Genomic DNA, 25,970 nt, shown 5'->3' with positions numbered 1-25,970 from the left:
AACCATATAGATTCATTTTGCTTATGATGATCTATCCCTAAGCTGTTCTTGCAAGTCTCCCAATGGTGCACTCATTGCCACTGTAATCGTCAAGCTTGCTGCTGGTCATACATATTATTTTGTATCATGTGGGATTTGCAACAACATTATTTTCATCTGTGATCCCATTGTTCCGTAACATGAGATTTTTAATTCTGACACAATGGATTGTTCAAACCCAGCCAAATGCACCTTATTTAATAAACCACGGTTGAACAAGCTATGACTTTGCATAATACAGTAGGTCAGAGGTTCCCAATCTTTTTCGGTTTGCGGCTCCCATAACACTTCGGATTTTTTCCGCGGCTCCCTTAATAGGTACATCCGATTTTTTTTTAATTTTAAGGATTTGGAAATCTACTTTTTAGATCGTTAAGGTTAGGTTAATTGAAAAATAAATTAAATATGAGCTTTAAATTCACAATTTATTGAACATCGTTTAATGATTTAAAATTATTAATGGGATGGATGGGCTTGTTGTTCGCTGCACAACTTCTCAAATCTTGGAGTAAAATTGGAAATAGCGACTCTCATTTCTTGCTCGAGGTTAATTTTTGAGCGATATTTACTTTTTATTACCGCGACTGCCGAAAACCCAGCTCCGCACAAATAGGACGTTGCAAAAGGAATTAATATTCTTAGGGCTTTGCAACTATTATTCAAGTTTAATAAGAATTTGTCCATTTTAGGGTGATCAGAAAAATAGCTTTTGAAAAGTAACTTAACCACCATTAAGCAATGCCCTACTGGGGAATGACCGCCTCAAAACTTTTCAAGCCGCCTCATGAGTAAGCCGCCGTCTGCATGACAGTAAACGCAGGCAATAACAGAGGAGGGTCTGCCCGTCTGGATTTGCTGATGGACGCGCCGTCTCCTTTGATGGGAGCGGCCTCTGCGGAACTTTCCCAGGCGTGGGGGTCCCTGCTTTGGTCTCGGAGTTTGGCCTCTCGCGATCCCCTTGTTCCCTCGGGTCTCCGCCTTGTGGAGGAGGTGGCTGTTCTCGCCTCCAGCCTGGCTCACCTGGGAGGAACCAACGGGGTGGTTTTGCTATTTTCTGTGCAGCCCCGATGCCGTCGAGCGTGGTGGCCGCGGCCGTGTTGGGCAGCGTGTCGGGTGGTCTGGGAGGCCAGTGGCGTCACGGGCAGACTGGAGGGGAGGTGCGCCGTTGCTTCGTCAGGCGGCGGGTCTGGGCGGGCGCTGTGGTTCAGGCGGGCGGGCGGGGCCGGAGCTCGCGCTTCTCCTTTGGTCCGTCGTCGGCATCTGCCATCTTCCTGCCTGCTGTGGCCTGCCCCGCGGGGGGTGTGGGTGCGGCTGTGCGGGGGTCCCTTGGCTTTTGGAGTTGTCCCGAGTTGCGGTGTGCGAGTCCCGGTCGCTGCGGCCGTGTCCGGCTTTGTGCGTGTGGGATCTCGCGGCACTGCGTGTGGAGCGGACGCTGCTTCTTCGCGGCGCCCTTGTGGCGGTGGCGCGGCTCCCTGGGGAGCCGCGGCTCACACTTTGGGAATCACTGCAGTAGGTGTTTGATTATGGCATGCCTTCTTAGAGTTTTTTTACTGAGGGTTCAACAGCTGGCCAGCTGTGGTCTCTTCTACAATACACCACTCCATTTTTCTTCCTCCTGGCACAGGATCTCATTTCCCCCCATTCATAGTCAGCATTTAGTACCCCTCAGTCCTCTTAAAGTGTTTTGCTCCTACTCTTTTCTTCTGTATATGGGACTCACTCAGACTACTGATACTTTTTCTTTCTTTCTTTCTGAAAACACATTTATTCTTCCTAAGCACATTAGCCACTCAGGAGTCTCCAGTTAGCTATCTTAGCTAAAGTCTTATGGCAGGAGCAATAAAAGAGAGAAATGGCATAATAAAAGGGAAAAAACCGGTAAGATACTGAGAGGACTCTGTGAACAGAATGTCCACATTTATCTGCAGATCTTTTGTCCCTGGAGTACGGAGTGGTAACTTGCTAGGCCAATGCCAGCTAACAGTTTCATGGGGGTGGTTGAAGTAAATGAATCAAGATTAGGTACTGTGGAGGCTGGAGTGTTAACTTTCCGCTGAATAGCTTAGACAAGAACATGTGCATTTTAAACTTTCCTACAAACCCTCATTATCCCAGCACGTCATTAGCATAGATAAAAATAGCACAAATTAATGCAGAAGTTGAAAAGCTTGTATAAAAGCTCTGGATATGTCTCTTCTCCTTCTCAATTTTTTGAAATCATTTGTAAATCATTTGCACCATCTACACATACTTGCACAACTTGATGTTCCCTATCGCAATGCAGGTCAGGTAAAGGCCGTGACTGTTGAATGAAGAGAATAGGACAGTTAGGAAAAACAATCTTTTGGGGCTGACATTCGGAAAGGAGGAACTCTTGCCTTGCTTATCGCATTATGTATGCCATTCTAGCAGCTTCTCAGACCAGAAAACCAACACAATAAATAAATTCCCAATCAGCATGGCTCAAAAACTGAGAATTCTGGCAACTGTAGGCCATGAATGTAAATTTGCCAACTTCCTTGGGATGGCTGGGGACACACTACAGAGAAATAATGTCCTTGGTGCTCTGTGAGCTTGCTTGTTTTCTTGCAGAGTTTTCTTGGGTTTCATTATCCAAACTAGGTATTTATTTTTATTTATTTTATTTATTTATTATTTAGATTTTTATACCGCCCTTCTTCCGAAGGACTCAGGGCGGTGTACAGCCAAATTAAAAAACAGTACAATATACAAATTAAAACAAAATTAAAATAACATATTCTATAAATGGCCGAAAATTTAAAACTGTCAAATTTGACCCATAAAATTCATAAAAATACCCCAATTAAAATTATTAAAATTCAAAAAGTTTAAAAAATTAAGCCAGTCCCGCTTGGATAAACAAGTGCGTTTTCAATTCACAGCGAAAGGTCCGAAGGTCAGGTAATTGACGCAAACCAGGGGGAAGTTCGTTCCAGAGGGTAGGTGCTCCAACAGAGAAGGCCCTTCCCCTGGGGGCCTCCAGCCGACATTGCTTGGCGGACGGCACCCTGAGAAGACCCTCTCTGTGTGAGCGTACGGGTCGGTGGGAGGCATAAGGTAACAGCAGGCGGTGCCGTAAGTACCCGGGCCCCCATTTTTTCAGTGGAAGAAAAAATGCTTTTAAAAGTAAAAAAAAAACAACTCTGATGATCGCGTAGCTCAGCTGGGCATGGGGGGAGCAGGGATTTTTACTACTGGTTCTCCGAACCACCCGCCACCATCGCTACCGGATCGGGTGATTCGGTCCAAACTGGGAGCATTTCATCCCTGACCTTTTCCCACCAACAAGTGTAAGCCTGAGCTTTTGTGAACTGCAGCTTTTAAAAAAAATGGTTAGTGGGAAAAGCTGCTACCAGATTCCTTTTTTTTTTTTTTTGGCCATCATACACTAACACAGATCAGATCCACTCAGATTGGAAGAGTGTACACCATTTTGAAACAGCTAGCAACATACAACCCAAGCAAATGCTTACAAAGTCCCAGTTGTGAGATGAGCTTCAGAGCTTATCTCTGAAGCTCTGAATAAGCTTAACTTCATTGAGTAAGGTTGATTTCTTTTAACACGGCAACCAATTTATCACCTTTAATTCAATTAAACCTGTATCATTGAAGGCTTAAACTGAAGCACGCTAAAGGATATTGTTAAACACATCATGAGCTGGAGCCATCAATGCAAGAAACTGTGTACAGCCTAAAATGGTAGTAAGTTTTCTTCTCTTTTTCCATCCCTCTCCTGTTCATTTTTTAACGGATACTGTTTTAAAAATGAAGAAATTGAGACTGAGACCTATAGATGTTTTATGACAAATGTCGTAAACAAAGTCCCTGAGCAGCATGCCTCAATCCACTGGCTTCTAATGGGGTTGGACTTCTGTTCCCATAATTCTTAGCCAGTGTAGTGACCCAGGCCCAAGTAGGTAGTAGTAAATGCAATCAGTTAAAAAACAAACCAACTTTATTAGAACAAAGATTTAGTCGTCCAAACTAAATCAAAGCAAATTCTTCATAACACAATTCCTCAGTCTTATCACCAACCTTGGTCTAATTAGGCAAACTGCCAAAAGCAAAACTTTTGCTTTTGGCAAAAGTTCAAAAGCAGAAGACGCCGACAAGAAATAAACGCAGCAATACAAGGAGCAAGGCTATCAACATTGTTTTCTGATAAAGAACCCAAACACCGTTGCTGGTCTTTTAAGCCAATCATCTTTTAAGCCAAGGGGCCAATCATCTTTTGGCCCTACTCCTGAGTCATCCTCTTTGCTTTAACTGCTCTTGCCTTCTGACAGCTCTTCTCATGCATGCATTAGGAACAGGCTCCTCCTGTTCCTCTGCCTCACCACTGTCAGCCTCTGGAAGCTCCGAAGTCCGCACATCACTCCCCGATTGCCCTAGCCCTGCCTCCGACGCAGAGCCCTCATCCAGGCCTTCCCCAGCCTCCAGGACTGGCCCATGTTCTTCCTCAGCCTCATCGCTGTCCGACTCCGTTGCCAGCTCCGCAGGCTGCTGGTGAACCACAACAGCCAGGACATTATTTGGGGGAGATGAAAGTCTGTCCAACAGATCTGTAGGTTTCAGAGATCCAAATAAAGGGAACTCAGGAAATTAGGCGTGAGTAGAAGAAAGAGCCATCACCCCCTGGACTTCCTAGGGGTAGTTTCTAACACTCCATCTTCAAAGTTCAGATGTCTTGTCTAAGTGCAGAATGGAGATGCAGTACGTCAGCCAATCCAGAATACCAAGATGCTGCGGTTCCAGTCTCTACTTATAGTTGGTGATGTAACTCCACTAGGCCAAATGATTTTTTTATTCTGCAAAAAACAAAGCCCCCTCCCCCCCTCGAATTTACATTTCAGAAACAGAGCTTAATAACTGGAGAACCTGTTGCAGTTTGTCCCAGAAAAGGCTTGGAAGAAGGTCTCCTCAAGATGATTCTTCTTTGGCTGCCAGATGAAGTGGAAGTGGAGACACTAAAATGAAAGTCCCCAGAGCCCTCTATGAGTACTTTGCAGCTTAGCACTGGTTTGGCTGATTCATCACAGTAAGGCCATTTTTGGTAGCATTTCCATGGTAACCTATAGCATGCGCTGTAGTTCAGGCAAGGTGAAATAACTGTCTACCAAAGCTTCATACCTTGATTTCAACAAATTATTCCAAAACTACTCCAAAAATCTATTTTTAGCAAAGGGAAAAGAAAGAGCAATTTTTTCCCTTTGTCTTTGCATCAAACTCTTTGCAGAGAGAAGAGCCCTGCGGTTCCAGCCCTCTAAACATTCTTTTGATTTGTAAACTAGACTGAGGGAACTCCCATCATTGGCTAACATTAGAGATTATACTCTTGTTAGTAGAGAAATGGGGACTTTCTCCATTAACACGTCACCAAACTACATTTCCTAGTCTTTCTCTCTCTCCTGGCCATTCTGAAAGGAGCTGCTGGAAGATGTAGATCAGCAACATCATTAATGAATAACATTAATGAAAGTAGAGGAATTTCCCATAATGAGAACCTGGATTGAATGTCAAACCCTATCCAGTCAGTACATGTTTGTCTAGTTTTGCGAAACTATTCCGCCTTGGAGCTGTTTCACTATTTTGTCCAGTAGAAGAATGGAAGAATATGTACATAATACACATATCAAATAATTTTATGAAGGCTTGATGGAAGAACGAGAGCCTGTGCATTTGTGAATATGTCAGGGCATTCCCTGGTGTAATAACACTACAAATGAAGAACTCTTCATATTCATTTCCTTCAGTCATTCCAAGGTAACGGCTTCCAAAAAAATGTGCAAAGAAAAATGAATGTACCAGAATGGGTAAATTGCAGAAAAAGGAAGGTAGTTTAAAATGCAGTTTAGAATGGTAACCGCATCTTTAGAAGGGAAAAAAAACCTGGAAGAAATGATTTTAAAAATTGCAGCATAGCCTCCCTTCAGAGACCCGGCAAAGTCCTAGGCCAGGAATCCCCAAGCCCTGGGTTGCAGCCAAGTAACGGGCCGTGGCACATTCAGAACCGGGTCGTGGAAATGGCAGACAAGCGTGCACAGCTGCACTTGCATGAGCAACGGGTGAACGTGCTTGCACAAAGCTCCATTTGTGCAAGTGGCGGGCATGTGTGCCCATCGGTTGTGCAAATGGAGCTGCATGTGTGCCTGCCACTTGCACAAAACCATCCCATCAGTACATGTTTGTCTAGTTCATCACAGGGGCCTCTGTGGCTCAGACTGCTAAGACAGTCTGTTATTAACACAGCTGCTTGCAATTACTGCAGGTTCTAGTCCCACCAGGCCCAAGGTTGACTCAGCCTTCCATCCTTTATAAGGTAGGTAAAATGAGGACCCAGATTGTTGGGGGCAATAAGCTGACTTTGTATATAAATATACAAATAGGATGAAGACTATTGCTAACATAGTGTAAGCCGCCCTGAGTCTTCGGAGAAGGGCGGGATATAAATGCAAATAAAATAAAATAAATAAAATAAATAAAAAATTCCTCCCCCCGGTAATGAAATGATTTGATAAAAACTTTTAAGGGAATAAATAAATATATTGTAGAAACAATTGGTGGAAATAATTAGTGAACCCCTTTTAAATGTTAAACTTTTTGTTTGGTATTATAAATGATTAGATGGGAATTTTGAATATATTTTATTTGATTTAGAGGCAGAGGATGAAGAGAAGGGAAGAAAGAAATTGTCTATGTGATCTCTAGGCAGTTTTCAAGGAAGAGATTTTAGGTGGTCTGACCTTTGATCAATAATGTAAATGCAAAATTGAGATTGATGAAACTTAAAAATGTAAACAGAAGACTTATTATTGATGTTTTGGGGAAGTAAACACGGGGACTAAATTTTATTTAAATAACTTTCAGAATGTGTTGAATTTGGAATATTTTTTAATTAGATTTTGCGCAAATAAATAATTAAATTTAAGAAGGAAAGGAATATATTGTATTAGATTATAAATATGGGTGAAATTTGATATGTTTAAAGATGTACCTGACCAATAATTTGTTCACAATGATTTTTTTTATTATTATGTTTATAAAAAATAAAAAACTTTTTGGCAAAAAGAAAAAGAAAAGAACTATCCCTTCCCCCACGCTGGTCCGCAAAGCTTGAAAGGTGATAGCTACTGAACATACATGTTCACATGGCTGGCTTTTTTTTGGGGGGGGGCTCTCTTAGGCTTAAGAAAGGGACCTTTTCAAGTCTTAGAAATATTTTCCCCTCATTCTGCTGGTCCTTCATTTTTAAACTGCTTAGAATCTTTTTTACCTGTCTTCTGAGACCATTCCTAGTAAGAGAGGTAATGTTAATATTACAACATGCCACCATATTCAGTCAGAAGCCAAACCACTGGCTGTGTTTGGACAACATGCGTTAAAGTATAGGTGTATGTATGTGTGTAACAGAAATGTCAAGATGGTAGCTTTGATTTTTTTTTTTTGACATGCCTTCCCCAGCAATGCCTCTGTAAGTGCTGCTGGCCATTGTCAATAGCTGCCATCATTTCCATTTCCTTGCATTACCAATTGAGAATAAAGTTTGCCTGTTTTCTCAAGCACTCCCAGCTAGTCAGTCCGCTGCCTTCCGCTGCACCTGATGTGTGACACATCAGGCATGTTGAGGTAATTAGACAAAAGACTGAGGCCCTTTCAGAAGAGCAGGAGCATCTTCTTCACAATTGCTGCCTGACAGGTAAATGACATACAACACCTTCACACCTGTGACCTGTAGGTGGGAAAACTGACAAGTGGCTAAACCTGTTTTTCTATGAACCCACCTACCCACACAAAGTAAGGAGAAGGGATTGCTGGTTATTCCTCCTGCTGGCAGGTGATGTTTGACAAGGGGTGAAATGAGGTTAGGGGATCTACAAGTAGGTAACACAGCAGAGTAAGGACTGGTGATGAAGGCAGCCTTTATGCTCACATACAATACTTTTTTTGCGGGCTCCTCTGACTGCAGGAGAGCATTCTGTCATGGCCACCTTAAGCCATAACATCAAGGGTGAAATGCTTCCGGTTTTCACCGGTTCGGGTGAACCGGTTGTGATAAAAGATGAACCGGTATTTCCGACAATCAGCTGTGCCACACAATTTATATTCACTAGAAAGGAGGAGATCCTGCTTTCTAGTGAATCTAAATTGCGCGGCACAACTGTTCCCCCCCCCCCGCTGTTCTATTTACCTTATTAAGACTTCTTTTTCTGCACGAAGAATGCGTTTGATGCGCACTGTGCATGCACATGTGTGCAGCATGCATTTGATGTGTATTGTGCATGTGCACACAGTGTGCTTTTGGCATGCACTGTGCATGCGCAGGCAGCAAATCGGTGGCAATCCACGGAGAATTTCACTACTGCATAACATGATTGGTTTGGTTTTCGCTTGGCATACATTACTCTGCAATCCTAGTTATTTTAAACCATGGGTTACAACTGTTAGCCCTTCTGGATAGAACAGACTAATGCCATAAAGATCAGGATTACTTTTATTGTAACAGCTAGAGTAGTAGCATCTTGCAAGTCTAAATGTGCTTTCCCCTCCCTTCCTTTATCTTCATATGAATTAGGGAGGGGGGCTAGTCTGAGATGCTTACTCAAATTACTTTTTTGCCCTGGGCTCAGGTCCTTTTAATCTGACTGTTCCCTTGGTTGTAGCTCTTTCTCCTCTCCTTCAAGGCCATTCCCTCTTCCCACTACAATAGTTTAGCATGCTGTGCAAATTCAGCCAATGTTATTGTTAAGCAAATCATGGCTTGATGTAATGTTTGAACTCAATCATACAGTATGATTGTGTGTGTACACATATACCATAGAAAATGACTTGTGAGGGTCAAAAGAGTCAACTCACTATCTCCCAGTTTCTAGCCTGGTGAATTAACCACTTTATCTAACTGGTTCTCATTGGTAGAAATAGCAATTGATTATATAATTGGCATGCGTTATATGGCAATTTACAATGGGCATATCCTATTTTTAATATATCCTTTGAAACTGTCTATATAACTTATTAATATTTCTTTTATCCAAAAAGCTACAGAAAATGAAGTTCTTGAGACATAGGTCAGTAGAAACCTTTTGCAATTACAATATAATTTTGGAAGGTACAGACTGATTTGTATTTGTAAAGTGAATTAGAAAGCTTTTCCTTATCAGACATAAAAGGTCAACTAGTTGTAAATTCTAATTCTATTCGCAGTCCAGGAAGAAAAATACCAACATTTATAACTTTTTAGAGCTACATTGGGTGAATGATAATATGCCACTCAGCCAAGCCACATGTGGTTTGTTAGGGAAATGAAGGATTTATATTTTTGTTTTTCTGCTTGGACTCCTTTTAAAGCACTTTCATAAGGGTAATGTAAAACATTTAAGCTAATTACAGGCTTGAATTCATGTCCATGTACATTTTGCTAATGAATATTTTTTTGTAAAAATATAAGAAGGTAACTTAACATTTACACAAAGTCAAATTCCATGATTAGCAAATTTAAACAGATTTGCACTGATTTGCTTGGTTTTTTTTTTAATGTTGCTTCTGCTGAGTACAGCAAGATAATAAGGATTTGTTTTACATATAGGTATGTAACTGTAGAATTATTTCTGTTTGTATAAGGAGTCAAGCACCATGTTAGAATGAGTGACATATACGTTTGTAAAATCAGATTGGTAAATGAAGACTTTGAGGTGACAAAGTTTCCCCATAAGAACTAAGTATCTCTGTTATTCTCGCCAACTTTCTAAACATTTTCCATGTGCTTATAAGCCTATGTATAATTTAATGGAATGAAGTCATGCTTTACAAAAACCATCCAAGTTTCTTACGTTGTTGATTTCGCATTTGTGTGCATGTTTATCTTAGCACTTTAAATACTGTTCTGCCTGTACTATTTGCATAAATCACATTTGAACATTTTGCAATATTTATGTATTTCGAGGAACATGCAAACTTGGAATGTTATCTGAGCAAGACAAAAATAGTTTACATTGTACATGAGTTTCTGCTTCAGTTCTCAAGTAAATGTTATTTTTAAGTAAATGCCCAGACAGCAACTTTCTAGAGCTGTATTTACAGAATGCTCTAACCCATGATTAACTGAACCATAGTTAATTAGATTAACTGAACTGCCTATGTTCACACAACAAACTGAATTATAAACTGACTAGAGGGACAGGATTTGCACGCAACCAAGCCACATGTTATCCTGCTGAATTTGCCCATATAATCAGCCTAGTGTGTTGGAGTGAACTCATCTTAAGCTACAAGTCTCAGGAGCCAAGAAATCTTAAAACAACAATCCACATTAGGAACTTTTAGACTGGGATCATCCATCACAGAACTATTGGCTATATTTGTACAACACGAGGTTGTACAAATATAAGTCTGTAATCCAGAGTTTTCTCAATTTATGAGTTCATTTTACACGGTGGCTCATGTAACATAATCCAATTTTGCCATCTGGGTTTTTATGATGCATTAACTACAGTGTATCAGAACATATTTTAGCTTAGTGTGTTGAGGAACTCAGCTAGAATGCAGTTTGTTTGGGCCCTGGGTTTTAATGAACTGCATGTATATAGACTTCGTAATTTGTACACAGTGGAGTAAAAACCAAATTCTGCCAGTTATGGTTTCTTCAATAAACTATGTTTCAATAAACCATGCTCAGTATAATATACAAATCTAGTTTTCCTGTGCTGAAGTACCTAAAAAAAGACTTAGGTTCTTTCTTGGGGGTTCAATGGCAAATCTGTTTCACAGGTATTTGATAACTGACTATAGTGAGCCACAAAATGACTTATTTAATGATAACTCACCCATTCCTAGTTGATTCAACAATCATGGTTATGAAAATTATAGCTTAATGTATGATCTTAGTTAGGTTAACTACTTTTTGGGAAGCAGTCCAAGTGTGTAGGACAACCCAGGGATGTCTCCCCAGAAGTCTGAGTTTAATGAAGCTTATTTCCAGGCAGATGTATCTGTAAGATGCAACCTTTTATGTAAATAAGAAGCTCTACCTCATGTGACACACTTAATATTTTTTCCCCCTGTTCAAGCCTGTCCAATTCTCAGAGATTGCCGGGACAAGTCCCTGCAGTTTTCTTGGCAAGGTTTTTCAAAAGTAGTTTGCCATTGCTTCTTTCCTAGGGATGAGAAAAGGTCAACAGCTGGCTTTGTGCCTAAAAAGGTACTAGAACTGAGTTTCCTGGTCTCTAGTTTGATGCCTTAACCATAATATACACCAAACTGGCTGTCAATGAATGGAATATAAGCTTTCTAGGTTTTTACAAATTGTAACTCCTTGTAAAAAATAAAATCAGTAAACATATAGAACATACCTCTAAAATATGGAGTAACTCTTCCATAGATCACAAAGAAAATTAACACTGTTCATCCATTTGTCACATACCTAAAGGGGGAAAAAACAAATATATACTGTGATGAATGTATTTTATTCTTCTTATGTACACTGAGAGCATATACATCAAAGACAAATTCCTTGTGTGCCCAGACACACTTGGCCAATAAAGAATTCAATTCTATTCCATTCCATTCCATTCCATTCCAGTACTGAGTTTTGAGGTAGCTCAACTCTCATTACTTTTGTTGGGCCAAGTTAGTACTGAAGTTTCCCATAGCACCAAATATACAACAGTTAAAAACACATATATAACTTTGCTATTGGGAAATAAATGTAAATTCTAAATATGAGCAACACTTTTATTAGGAGCCAAAATGTAACAAATTAGCGTTTATGCAAGATTTCAAATTTTCCACTGTCCCATACAAGCAACTAACGGAACAGGCAGGAAATAAACCCCTCATATCAAGTCTGATTTTGCTGCCTCCAGGCTGGCTTTTTAACCGGTCAAAGATATGGAATGTAAACTGAATGAATTAGTCACAAGTTAGTTGCGGCAAGAATCAGATTACCCCGGGACAAAGAAGCTGCGACTCCACCTCTCTGTCGGAAACAGGACAGCTAGCTCAAATCTTTCTAGTAAGTTTGCAAGTGCCTTTATACCACGCCTTTTCCATTCTTTTGCTGCCCTTTTGCCTACTTACATTATGTCGCTCATCTAAAAATTGTTATGGAGGCGTTCGAGAACCTCAGGAGGAAAGAGAAGGAACGCCTCCATTTCCATCACAATACAGTATGTTTAAGAAGAGTACACAAACGCCTGACTTCTGCGCAAGCCAATTAGAGACATGCAAGTCCCATCCATCTCTAACACCCCATTCATTTCTTTCTACGCATCCTCTCTTCCCGCGTTCGGCGGGGTTGATACACAAGATTCTAAAAGCCCCGCCTTCCCCTCCAATGAGGTCGTCGTATTTCAGCCCCGCCTATTTGAGCGGCTTATAAAATGCCAAACTCCAAGATTTTTTATTAAAAAAATCATGTTGTAAGGCGTTCTGTCAGTCAGGAATTCATCGTGCAAATCTAAGCTTTTAGAACCAATCAGCTCTAGAATCCGTTTATTATGGGTCGCACAGCTCGGCTCCCATACGCTGCCTGCGTTGTATTTTGCATGTGGCAGGCGTATAGTTGGATGGTCCGCCTTGTTTGTTTTTCCATAGCCACAAAATATTGCGGTTGGTCCACGGAATACTTATGCCCTTTATCGGGAAGCGGGCCACCCAGTGGTTGCATAAACATGCTTTACTAAAGTGATCCAGTTTTCTGAAGTCGCGCGATCCACTAAATCTCAAACTAACCATAGGACTGGGTAATTTACGCTACCCTAAATTAAAAGGTAATTACTTTGTGGGTTCATGTCGGAAAAAAAATGAGTCATTTGTAGATTGGGGTTAGATCTGCTCTGCTAAACTCCGGACGACCGCTAGGCGGTGCTACGTAGCGCTGGTGCGGATTTTTATTGTACAGTTGAAGGGGGAAAAATCGAGGCTGAAAAAGCAATGGAAAAGTTTTATTTCGCGGCCTGGATATTTTGAATCTTACAATAACTCCTCCCCCAGCGATAAAAATGTCAGTAACGTCTCCATTTGGGGGGAGATAAGCAACGGGGGGAGGGGGTAGTTTGATGGGCCAACCTTTTTCTTAGGGGCCTAGAAGGGCTTTTTGATCAGTATAATAGTAATGTACGAGAGCCTTAAGTTTCTTCATTTTGTCTCCTTTTTCATCGAGGCAACTTAATGACTTTTCAAAAGGATTAAAAACAAAAAGGTTGGCACCGACAACTATGAATCCTAATCGGCAGTTGTGCATCTCCCGAAAACTGTCCTGCCTGAACTCTTTTAACACGATCATTGAAAAAGCCTTGTCGGCGGCTGGGCATGTTTCTTGAGCGATAATTTTCACTCGGCCAGCGGCCTCTCCCCACCCCCAAAAAGGAGGCAGGACAAGCGGGCTCGTTATTTAAATCCCTCCATTGAACCAAACAGGCACTGGGAAAAAAAGGAGGAGGAAAGGCTGCTTCCAAGAGCGCCAAGTTGTATAGCCTGACGCGGAGGAGGGAAACCTCGGGGCTTGACAAAACTGGGTTGCAAAACACTCCGGAGGCCGCTTCTCCTTTAAGTGGGGCCAGGCTGGCTCGCTGGCGCTTTCCCTCCCTCGAAGGGCCCGCCTCCTCAAGCACTACACGCCGCTCTGATGGCGAAGCCTCTTTTTAATTGAGACTGTCAGGCTGGATCCACGATGGAGCGGGAGGGGGCAGGTAGCGGATATTGGAGCAGCAGCAGCAGCAGCTCAGCCGCCTAAATCCAACCAAAGAACGGCAGCTTTTCCAGAGGAGGCCGGCTGCCAGCAGCGCCTGGCAATCCGTAGCTCCGCAGGATCTTCTTCCCAGAGGAGCCCGGAGGGATTCGCTCTCGCCCGCACCTCCTGCTTCTAGCTCTCGGTTGGCAAGTGGAAGGGAAAGCAGCCTTGCGGCGGGCGAAGCAGCGGAACCCCGAGCCCTTGGAAACGGCCGGAGCGCGACCCTCCAGCCGATCGCCGCTTCGGGTCGCCTATTTTTTTTTCTTTTTCCTTTTTGTTCACTTTCCTTCTGGGTGGGTTTGGGGACGGCGGCGGAACGCTTCTTCCTCCCTCCCTCCCCCTCCGAGAGTGACTGGTTTTGGACGCGCGCGTCCCTCTGCTCTCGCCTTCGTCCCAGCTCGGCTCCTTCGCTCCTCGTCCCCTTGTTGTGCGATCCTCATGAAAAATCATATCTGGGGCAGCGACCCCCGGGCTCCCATGGCTGCAGCGATGCCGTGGAAGAGCGTGGAGTGGCTGCAGGAGGAGCTGGAATCGAGCGGGGGCAGCTCGCTGCTGCTGCTCGACTGTCGGCCCCACGAGCTCTTCGAGTCCTCGCATATCGAGACCGCCATCAACTTGGCTATCCCGGGCCTGATGCTCCGGCGCCTCAAGAAAGGTAATCTGCCCATCCGCTCCATCATCCCCAACAACGAGGACAAGGAACGCTTCGTCAAGCGCTGCAAGGCAGACACCGTCCTGCTCTACGACGAATCCACGGCTGAGTGGCAGCAGGACGGCGGGGCCCCCACCTCCGTCCTCGGCCTTTTGCTACAAAAACTCCGCGACGACGGCTGCAAGGCATACTACCTGAAAGGTAAATGAGGAGTGGGTCGCACTCGGACCTCTCAGACCTCCTGGCGAGGGATTGGCGATTTTTCTCTCTCACTTCCTTCGTCCTCCCTTTATTTTATCAGGCGGGCTGGAGGCTGCGAATCCCTAGCCGGAGCAAAAATTCCCGCCTAATCGCACCCACCTCGCTATTTGTTCTTATCTCTCCATTTCCCTCTGTCCTCCTATCACGTATTCCCTGTTTCTCAATCTTAGTTGTTTTGCTGCCCTTGCCGGAGGTTTTTCTCCCGCAGAAAAGATTGAAAGAGAACGTCGGCATTTAAAACAAAAACAACAACAAAAACACGCGAAGGACTTCGAAAAGAGCGCGTGTCTTTCCTTCCTTTGGATTCGGCGAAGCAGGATTTTGCTTTTGCTTTCATCGCCCGTTTGATTAATTGTTGTTTTGCAAAATGGTTGCATGTGCCGAGTACTGTACACGCAGGTACGGTACTGGCCTCTGGGCCTCTCTGGTCTTGGTTCATTTCTCTCCTCCCCCCCACTTCGGTAGGAACGGGAAAAATCTCTCCCCCACCACCACTAAACTGTCCTGGGAGACCTCATTCTCTCCCTCTCCAGAAGGAGAAATTCTGGCAAGATTCTTCCATAACTATGAATGGGAAAAGTCCAGGAAAGCCCATTCACTTCATTCCAACATGGAGGGGAGGGTGCTTATTTACTTTGGGCTTTACCTTGCTCCTTTCCTCTATCAACTACCGTAGCAACCTTGGTTTTTAAAAGGAGAGGGAAACTGTGCGGACTACAGTTCCTATGAGTCAGAATGAACAGGGCAAGGATTTCAGGAGTGATTATTATTCAGATGTTCTGGAGGGTTCTTGCCTTGCCTTTCCAGCCATCTACATTTTTTCCTTTCCCTTCCTGTCTTGGTGCCCTTTAGCAGCTCTTCCCTCCACAGATGGGGAGGGAGGGGACTGACAGCAAGGAATAGCTTGTTCTACCCCTTGTCCCACTGCCAGCCTAACTTTATGCAATGGTCCCGTTTGCTCCACTACACTGTTTTTGCGATATGCAGTTGATCTAGAGAAAAGCGGCCTGTAATAACCTAGAGGAGAGAGGAGGCATTATTCACTGCAGGCATTCTGCTTTTTAATTGAAATTTGTTCGGCAGATTAATCTCTTGTGTCTTGCGCCCTGCTTCCTCTTCTTTGTCTTTGAAGGCCCCGACTTGGTAGATCAGCCTTTGCCTTTGAACAACTTGCTTGAGCTAGATGACGTATCTGGCCTTGCAGCATTGCATTGGGCTCTGCCTCCCGTTTCTCCCTGAAGTTCATTTTGAATGAAGACCTTAATTCATTAAACTCCCCATTCAGCTTTCCTAAAACACTCTCCTCCCCTGGAAGCATTGTGATACAGTTACTCTGAGTGAGTGCCAAGGTAAGGATAATTGCCTTTCCCCAGGACACATACCAGCATGATCACTTGGTGGCAGGATTGAGGCAGAAATAGAAAGTGATACTGAGCCAAAATTGTCCCTCACTCTGTACTGTGTAAGTAAAATTAAAATTACAGATTTCCAAACAGCTCAAAGAAAAGGAAGTACTAAATAGTGCAGAAGGAAGAAATTGTTCTTACAATAGGAAATCTCTTCATGTATGTGTATGTATGTATGTATGTATGTATGTATGTATGTGCAAGCAGTTCAGTGAAAGCGTTCCTGTGCATTGCCCCAATTTTCCTCTTTCACTATTTTTCTTGGTACATGTAAGGTATGTTTTTAAAATTATTTAGCCCAAGTGCTGTATTAATACCACCATCTTTCCTCTTAACAATCCCAGTTCCTTCAAACTAGTCTTTTAACAGGAAAAATTTGACGAGTTAAGCTAATAATTTTCTCTTTCCCTCTCCTCTTCTGATTTAGAAGAGAGCCTGAATGGGAAATGTTTCTAATTAAAATTCCAAAATGGCTGTTTCATATTGTCTTTCTTTTTCAGGAGGGGGAAAAAGAAACCTGATTCTCCCCTTCCTGTTTATGAATACAGCTGAACTCTGTTTGGTGACTTTACTCCAACTGTGCCAGGCCATTTAAATATTTCTAGGTCTTTTATAATGGTACTGATTTGTAAAGTGTTGTTTGGATGCCTATTAAATATTCAGGAGAGAATTTCAGGTTCCATGTACATAAATAGAACACTGAACATAGATAAACATTATTTAGGAACATTTCTATATGTGTAGCTCTTTTTTTTGACTGTGATCATAACTATACAGTTAGTTATTTAGCTGATTGCAAGGAATATTCACATATTGCAATTTTGTTAACAAATGAAGTTTCCATTCCTGTCTCAAATTCTCCTTCAGATACAGAGTGGCTTCTGTATACCTGCTATTTTTAAAAATGTATTACTTGTCCATATAAAGCTAAACCAATTCCCTCTAATCTGTGTCTTTAAACATCCTTGATAGGTAAACTGGAAATCTCTTATTCTCAGATTTGTCATCTTATTTAACAGCTTATTTATCTGTAAATGTGTACTAGGTAATTTAGCAGGTGAAACATCTTATTATAACTGAATAGTCTTGAAAAAGCTACAGCTGCTGAATTTCTCCTGCCTACAGAGTCTAAGAACAAAGGAGCCCCTAAAAAATTGAATAATCTTTAATTCCAAATTTAGGAAATCTTAATTTTACTGCTTTTTCTTTTAAATCAAAAAGTAAGAGTGTGTCTATGTGCTTTCTCAAATTGGTTGTCCACTTTTTCTTAAAGAATGCCTGTTGAATGATTGAATACTTCTTTAATTGCTTCCTTTTCTCCATATGGTCTTGTGTAAAAACTAGTTAAGGAAAAGATCCAACCCCAAAATGTTCATTTAAATGCTGCTTGTTGGTATATAGGGCTCAAACATATGTACACAATTTTTTAAAAAAATAAACTACATTTGCTACAGAATTGATGTTAACATATAACTTTCCAAAGACCAAGCAAGTTTTACAAAATAACATTCCTATTTTTAAGTTCTCCAAATTGTTCCTTAAACAGGATGTAAACATAAGAGTAGTAGGTGCAGGAAGATAGCTTGCTGAAGTCAAATGTATGAATTCTGCATTTTGTCGTTCTTTTAAGATTGCAATCATTCAGACTGGGCTTTGTCTGATAGAATAGAGTTGGAAGGGACCTTGGAGGTCTTCTAGTCCAACCCCCTGCTTAGGCAGGAACCCCTACACCACTTCAGACAAATGTTTATCCAATCTCTTCTTAAAAACTTCCAGGGTTGGAGCATTCACAGCCTCTGGAGGCAAGTTGTTCCACTGATTGATGTGATGATGCAGGTTGCATTGAAGACTTCCTTAGCAAGTTGGGATGAAGAAGCATCATGTGTGATGTACCAACTTTTAAAATACAAAACCCATCTATTAATCCAATACATCTTTATCTTTAATTAAAATGCCGTGACACAGTTTTGGGAAGAGTTAAGCTCAAGAGACAAAACAAAATGAGAGACTCTGGCAACATGATTCAGTTAAGTTAGTGACACTTAAAACTTGGCAACAAGTTACAGTAAATATAATAGGGCTTTAAGGAAATGTTTGTAAAATTGCACTGTGCTGTTACAGTTCTTGCTATATTGGTACCATCACCTTTAGGATTCTTAACATTTTACTGTTTTCTGCTCAACGTGATCTCCAGACAGTGGCAGTGAGATAACACTTGTCTCCATGGTGTAAAAACTTTCTGATTAGAGGACTGCATGCTAGGTTGCTGTTTAAAATAAAGGAACAGGCCAGGCCTGTTTTGGTGAGTTGGCAGCTGAGATTACTATGGCAGAGGTTGAGAAAATCAGGTAGCAGCCTTATGTACACAATTAACTGAAATAAATCCAGGTGATTTTAAACTTCAAATTTTCTTAAGCTTTTTATTTCTGCAAGTAGTATTTCATTTGGGGGGCACATAGTGACTCCAGCTCTCTTGCTATTAAATATATATATTCATGTATTGTTGTTAATCCTGTTTTAGTTTCAAGATTGATTTTATATTTAAGGAATCTTCTGGGCCTCCCAGAGAAAGTGGTATTTTACAGCATAAAATTAATTTCTTTAAATCCACAATCATGGTTTGGGAAAGTCATATTTAAAGAGCAAATTTCTAAGACCTCACCGACTTTTTAAGAAACACGGCATTAAAGCATATCTTCTCTTCACCTCCCACAGGTGGATTCAATAAATTTCAGACCGAATACTCAGAGCATTGTGAAACCAATCTTGACAGTTCTTCTCCGGCCAACTCTCCTCCTGCCTCTGTCCTTGGTCTGGGAGGGCTGAGGATAAGCTCTGATTGCTCTGATGGAGAATCTGACCGGGAACCCAGCAGTGCCACAGAGTCTGATGGGAGCCCAATCCCAAACAACCAGCCGGCTTTTCCTGTCCAGATTCTTCCCTATTTGTATCTGGGTTGTGCCAAAGATTCCAGCAACTTGGATGTCTTGGGCAAATACGGCATCAAGTACATTCTGAACGTCACTCCCAATCTTCCCAACATGTTTGAGCACGATGGAGAGTTCAAATACAAACAGATTCCCATCTCGGATCACTGGAGTCAGAATCTCTCCCAGTTCTTTCCTGAAGCCATCACTTTCATTGGTAGGTGTTCTTGACGTCACAGCCCTCTTGGGTAGCGTTCTATCATAATCTGGCTGTTTTCTGCTCTTACTAGTATCTGCTTGCTATAGATTTCATTTGTCTAAGTTTAGATTTGGCATGTGTAAGTTAGTAGGTACTGGTAAATGTGCCAGCATTTATAAGCTTTAAATATAACTAATTTTGGCTGCAGGCTTCATTCCAGTTAAAGCCAAAAATATTATTCTCCATCTGACTTCAGTTGAATTAGAAATGATAACATTTGGAATAGATTACAGGGAATGAATTGGGTAAGGCTTTTGATTTCTGTTTTAGAGGTTCAGCTCTGCACAGCTGAGAGGTACACATTCCTCCCCCCCCCAATAATATATTTCAGGCAAAAATCAATTCCAAGCCAATGTCTTGAATCCTTACTCATGTTAAAGATTGGAACTTCTATGGTCAGCATGATTCCATGATATTCTGATTAGACTTTGTCAGAGTTGCTTAGGAAAAGAGAGTAGCTTCCTTCTTCACATTTCTGTGTCCTGGAAACTCTCCACACTGCTAAGTATATACCATTGGAACCCTTGTGTCCTAGCAAAGTTGCCAACCATTTCTGGTGTTCACATTAAGTAACCTCAAAAAAACTTGGCTCTGGCTCTCACAAACAAAACACACCTCTACCCATCTACTATTTGATTATTAAAGTTAATCTTGGTACATATATTGGTTCATTAACATGTTAAAGTCACCTGAGGGCATTCTTGTGTGAACCAGATAATATTACTGTGGGTGTTATTGACTCCAACATGTTGAAGCAGAGAGCTAAAATATGAGATTTTTATTTTAAAAAAAATATTTTCCCCTTCAGTATTTCTGGCCCATTTCATTTTTAAAATTGCAATTGTACTGCAGTTTATCTGCCACATTACATATGCTACAAATAATGTAGCCACTGGCCAGCCCCAGGCTCTTACTGTAGCAGCAACATATGCTTAAGTGAATTGTTAAATGTAAATAAATCAAAGTTGTGTTCTTCCTGATGTTCCATATATTCTAAATTCAAATTTTGATAGAAAGTGCAGGCTTAGATACTGATTTCCAGATGGATACAAGCTCTGGTCTTTGTTTTTGTATTATGTCAGTTGATCAAAAGTTTTGTATTTGCTTAAAGGGCTGTTTGTGGAATGTGGTATTTAGATACTAGCTTAGTCAAAACATCCTCTCCTATGCAAACCACAATTTGGTTTTTAGAACAGGAAATGATTACAGATTAAAATAGAAAAAAATGTCTTCAAATAGACACTTGCACACATTTGGAGAAACTTTTTCATTTAGAAGATAATGTTGAATAAGTCTGGCACTGATTAATGGCTTGGACCATGATACGAAATGAAAAGCCAACAAGTTCATTCCTTAAATTTTCTTTGGTGTCATAGAGTTTATGAACTCTCACATTCTGTTCTTTAGCTAAATTATGAATTTTTTCCAGGCATAATAGCCATCCCTCAACATGTGTCCTTTCATAGTCATGTTGATATCAATGAATGTGTGTAAGAATATATTGTATCAATGGTGTCCCATCAGTAGAATATATTGTTAATTACTCTCCATCTGTTCTGGGATCCTTCAGAGCAGATCTGAGATATGCAAAGGAAAACAACAGGAAAACCTGTTGCATAGGCTAAAATAAATGTTAGGTACAGATGCCTGAAGCTAAAAATAGAGAAACATACATGGAGTTGTAGTCTTATCCTTACTTTATTGCAAAGATATCAGATAACTATATTTAGGATTGGGATGTAATATTTGTTATGTGTAGACATCATAATTAACATTTTTCAGTTACTGCTGGTGCTTTTAGCCTGTGAAAACTGTTCACCCTTAAGTGGGAGCCTAGTTTCTTTAAGTCCTACTGTCTACTGGAATATAATGAAATATGATGTTTGTATTTCTTTTAAAGACTTTTAACAAATGTTAGGTCTTTAACATCCATTTGACCTGGTAGGGTTTATTCGGAAAACACAAATTATTCACTCAAGTTCTTCCTTTATAGTACTATTTTTTTTTTATCATATGGTAACATTTGTCAACTTAACTAGTTGTAAGTCAGCCAGCCAGCCAAATGCTGATTAATATTAAACAGAAACAAGGATTAAGTAAGCTATGTCTTTAAAAGGTTCCAGGAACTTTGGATGCAAAACTATTATTGTAACTTCTGTCATTCTTCTCAAGATATGTCTGGCTTGTTTCTTTATCATCTCCAATTATATCAATTGCTTATGTCTTTATGTGGCAATACAGTATGAACTAATATTTAACTGTCCTGATGACACCAATCTGATTGTCTTTTGCATCTAGGGAGCATGTGAGACTCAAGGGAACATTGAATTGTGAAGAAAAACTGCTTAATTTAAAGTGCATTTATTATAAGCTTTAATCTAAGTTAAACTTCCCTATTCTACCCTTGCTTTAAACACCCCTCCCCTTTTGTTGTTGTTGTTGATGTGAAATCTCACATGTTCCTTCCTGTTGCAGATGAAGCCCGTTCCAAGAAGTGTGGCATTCTGGTCCACTGCCTTGCTGGCATTAGTAGGTCTGTAACAGTAACTGTGGCCTATTTAATGCAAAAGCTCAATTTGTCTCTGAATGACGCCTATGATTTTGTGAAGAGGAAAAAGTCCAATATTTCCCCCAATTTCAACTTTATGGGACAGCTTCTGGACTTTGAAAGAACTTTGGGACTCAACAGCCCATGTGACAACCGCTCACCTGGGGACCAGCTGTATTTTACCACCCCAACCAATCACAACTTGTTTCAGCTGAACACATTGGAGTCCACATGAAGGAGATTTCATTGGGGGAACCTCAAACCTTGAATAGCTTCTCTTGAGCATTTCAAATTCATTAATGGAAAAAGTTTTTTTCCAGTCCGCTTTGAAAAAACTGGTTTCTCCAAGCAGATCTACCTAGTTGCTGCTTAATTGAAAAGGTGTGCACCATTTATTAGTATTTGGATGCGAATCCAAATGGTTTGGAAGAGTTACTTCTCATTCACCGGAATTATTTCATGTGGTGGACGGCCTGACGTTCTGACTGCAGCTGTTACTGGCAATAACTTTTCATGTTGTGCTTACAGACTGATGCAGTACACTTCACTCATGCACATGTACCACACACACACACGTATTACTGGATCAGTGTGGGTTGGCTTGGTGTGGAAAGTAAAGAAGACTCGTGCACTTAGCAAACTTGACCAATAAGTGTTGGCCTGAGACTGTTGTTTTACATCCAAGTTTACTTTTTTTAAAAAAGAGGTAATCTTATACTCTTTCTTGGGTTCAAGCTCTTTTTCAATATGTACGTTCCTGACTGTTTGTACAGACCAGGTTGCAAAACCAGTATTTTATTCTGTTTGTGTTCGATTTTATGTTTTTTAGATATAAGAGAGAGAAAGAGGAAAAAATTCAAATGTTTCTATTGACCAAATGCATTTTGCACACTCTGTAAAGCCTCAATATGTTCTCTAGCATGTTACTGGGGGTGGGGTGACGAAAAGACAAAGAAAGACTTGTTGCTATACCTGAGTAGGAACTAGCTGGAGTTTTCATGATTTATGAGAGCCAGTTGGTAAAGTATGCCCCTCCGCACCATGTTCACCCTCATAATCTTTTCTGCACTGACTCTGCCAAGGTGACTAAGCACCAATGTGCTATCTGATAAAAAAAAAAAAGTCCCATTGCCCCTTCCTATTCTGTACCTATCACCAGTCTGTTCAATATTACCTAAGATAACATCTCATATAACCTCCACCCAGAGCTGGTAAAAGCACGCTTGGAGGCTCTTGGTTGCAGTGTGCAACCTTTTTGACTGTTAACATCACCAGCTGGCCTGAAATCACTCCAGCTTCCAAAGCAATGAAAATGCTGTTCATGTTGTTAGCGTTTATCTGGCACACTTGATTCTTATATATAAGTGGGTGCATATATATGTACAAGTGCATATATATATGTGTGTGTACATAAATAAATATATTGCATGGAAGGAGCAGCCTGGAGGTGAACAAAGAATCAAAGAATATTGCTGTTGTAGAAGGCTTGAGCACAGATTTCGTAAGGCAGCTTCCCTCACCTGGCACTTTCCAGATGGGTTAAGATGACAGTGCCCAGATTTCCTATCAAGGCTAGTTGAGTCTAAGGCTGCCTGATAATTCTGGGAACTGTGGAGCCAGCATATCAAGGAAATCAGTTTGGGAAGGTAACTTGCGTACAACCAGAAGGTACTTTAAATCAGGGGTCTCCAAACTTGGCAACTTTAAGCCTGGAGGACTTCAACTCCCTGAATTCCCTAGCCAGCAAAGCTGGGGAATTCTGGGAGTTGAAGTCCTCCAGGCTTAAAGTTGCCAAGGTTGGAGACCCCTGATTTAAATAGGAACCATGGGAGGCCATGGGATTATACTACTTAGGAAAAAATGGTGTATGTGTGTGTATGAGAGGGAGGGAAGGCTAGTTAACTATGGAGGCCATTGCAGGTTTTTGGGGAGAACTTTTTGGGAGAACTTCTTTGCTGTGCCTTCTATAACAAGAAGACTTGTCTATATTTCTCATTAATGTACTATACTAGATGAGAGAAAAGTGGTGCTTAATTTTTTCTTGGGAGGAGGGCAGAATGGACATGGAAAAATATTGGCTGCAGTGTAGTCCCTCCTTTTTCCCACCTCCCTTTCCACTTTCACTCTCAAACTTTTAAAAGCCACGGAGTCTTTCCCCTACCCTTAAATATTCATTTTTTAAAAAAAAAATATTTTTTTTTTCAAAAGTAAATAAGTCTCCACATGGAAGAATGTTTAATGCTATCACATCATGGAACTGTGATGTGTATGTGTGTGTATGTATGTGCTTTTAAGAAAATATTGGAATGATTTTTTTTAATGTATCAATGTTAGGGTTATTGGGTCATTTAGGCAAGAAAAGTGGATCACTACACATGGATGAGCAAGCAGATAAGGAATCTCCTAACTGCATCTTACCTCAAGGAGAAATTTTATTTATCAGGGATTTAGTGCATCTGTATCTTAAGCTGGTTTCTATAAAGGCTTCCTGTGCCAATGGTGGTCTACTTAAAAATGCATCTTCTTCATTTATGCGAGAATTTGTTAGTAAGGGACAGCTTTTGCTTTCTGTGTTTAATGAAGGAAAAAATGAGTGACCCTATATATCCTGAACCCAGTATTGGGACTTTGTTTATATTGCAAATAAATACTATTTTTTCTTTAAAAAACAGTGTTTCTATGTCTAAAGTGTTTCCCAAGACAGTTTGGCTTCCTGTTTCTTTAAAGAAACATTATTCTGTTTGCCTTTAACACATAACTCCAACCAATTTCTATTTGCTTGTCAGTGTTTATACAGTATTTGGTTACACACGCAGCTTAATTTTGAAGGCCTGTGGTAAGAACTGGAGAGAGAGACTCTGATGCAAACCAAAGCTTAAAGAACATCCTGAACATCCTTATTGGCCAAACTCTTTTCATAGGCAAGACGAGTGTGGTTCTGGTTTCCCTTGATTGCAATCTTACAAGACCTTTCCTGATGAATATCGATGAACTTCTTGTAAATAAGCTGAAATTTAGTCTGAAACATTCAGTACTGAAGTCAACTGAATCTTTAGAAAGGTATCTTGGCTAATCAAGCTTTGTTCCTTGGAGAGCTCAGTTGTACAGTGATCATTCAGTTGTAGACTGATTGCAGGAGGACATGAATCTGGCACTTCACTTTTCACTTTCAAATTTAGTTTGAATGTCACTGGAAATTAGGTGACCAGAGAAGAAATTTGTGTTTACCAGTCTGGTATAAGCAGGTCCATACCTGTCCAGAAATCCTGCGAATACAAGGCAACTGCACCTTTGCAATTTCAATTGGAAATTACAGTTTAAAAGCTGCCTTGGATAGTAATTGTGGCTATTTCTAGGCTGCAAAAAATTGTACCTCATACTTAGTAGGTTTTGATACTCATTTCTGAAGATGAGACTGGAAACCATTCCTTTTGTTACCCCTACTTCCACCCTATCTCTCCCTCAGCTAAGAAACCATTGAAGATTGTTTGCTAAATATAAGAAGGTTCTTTGATCATTTCTTTTTCTTAAAATTCTTATGAAATAGCAAAAGGAAAAACGTTTGCTACGTTACGGTATCTTTCTAAACTGCCCCTGCTCCTTCTTATACTGATATTTAATGCAGTAGTAGGGCCCCATCCAATGACAATAGCAAATCGTCCCACATTAGCCATCAACAAAATGAGGTCTTAACCCGAAGTGTCCAGACTGTGTAACTGAAGGCTTTGACTGCTTGTGGGCTAATGGATGAGAGAGCCAATATTTCTGTCTGGAGTTAGGTGACCTGAGAGTATGCTTAACAGTCACTGCTTGTTTGCTTAAGTGTGCTTTACACAAGCACTGAAGAAGCTCACTGTTTGCCCAGCTGGTGAGAAGAATTTTGGCTCATTGCTGATGCTCAGGACTTCAACCGAGCTGATAAAAATCTGCCAACTTTCCACCCTCTGAAATGTGCCTAAAAACTATCTAATCCTGTTTCCATTCACCTCCTCTCTACCCATCTCTAGTGTCACATCATAATTTGTTAAGTTGGAGGGCAGGGATTGTCTTTGTAAGCTCTTTCAGGAGACTTATTAATGAAAGAGTAGGATACAAACGCAGTTGAGTAAATAAAAATTGCCTCACCAGATG

General features: G+C 40.9%; 1 protein-coding gene and 1 long non-coding RNA gene across 3 annotated transcripts in view; one reads left to right on the top strand and one right to left on the bottom strand.

Annotated features, from left to right (window-relative positions):
• Positions 1–12,308, bottom strand: part of LOC131189685 (uncharacterized) — a 72,857-nt gene extending 60,549 nt beyond the window's left edge. For both annotated transcript variants that reach the window (XR_009153105.1, XR_009153104.1), the window contains exons 1-2: positions 12,133–12,308; positions 11,406–11,476 (exon numbers count right to left, since the gene is read on the bottom strand). This is a non-coding gene — a long non-coding RNA (uncharacterized LOC131189685). The remainder of the gene's footprint in view (positions 1–11,405; positions 11,477–12,132) is intronic.
• Positions 12,309–13,468: 1,160 nt separating this feature from the next.
• DUSP7 (dual specificity phosphatase 7) lies at positions 13,469–24,188 on the top strand. Its single transcript, XM_058165966.1, has 3 exons — positions 13,469–14,639; positions 18,821–19,249; positions 21,767–24,188. The coding sequence occupies exons 1-3, from the start codon at positions 14,225–14,227 to the stop codon at positions 22,072–22,074; spliced, it is 1,152 nt and encodes a 383-aa protein (XP_058021949.1). The 5' UTR covers positions 13,469–14,224; the 3' UTR covers positions 22,075–24,188.
• Positions 24,189–25,970: the final 1,782 nt, after the last annotated feature.

Source organism: Ahaetulla prasina, chromosome 2 (genome assembly GCF_028640845.1).
Source record: "Ahaetulla prasina isolate Xishuangbanna chromosome 2, ASM2864084v1, whole genome shotgun sequence".
Taxonomy (NCBI): Eukaryota; Metazoa; Chordata; class Lepidosauria; order Squamata; family Colubridae; genus Ahaetulla; species Ahaetulla prasina.
Note: the sequence above shows the minus strand (reverse complement) of the source record. Positions and strands in the feature narration are given on the sequence as shown.

Coding starts and splice junctions, on each gene's coding strand:
- DUSP7 (XM_058165966.1), top strand. CDS start 14,225: ATGAAAAATCATATCTGGGGCAGCGACCCCCGGGCTCCCATGGCTGCA. Junction 14,640..18,820: donor CAAGGCATACTACCTGAAAG/GTAAATGAGGAG, acceptor CACCTCCCACAG/GTGGATTCAATAAATTTCAG. Junction 19,250..21,766: donor TGAAGCCATCACTTTCATTG/GTAGGTGTTCTT, acceptor TTCCTGTTGCAG/ATGAAGCCCGTTCCAAGAAG.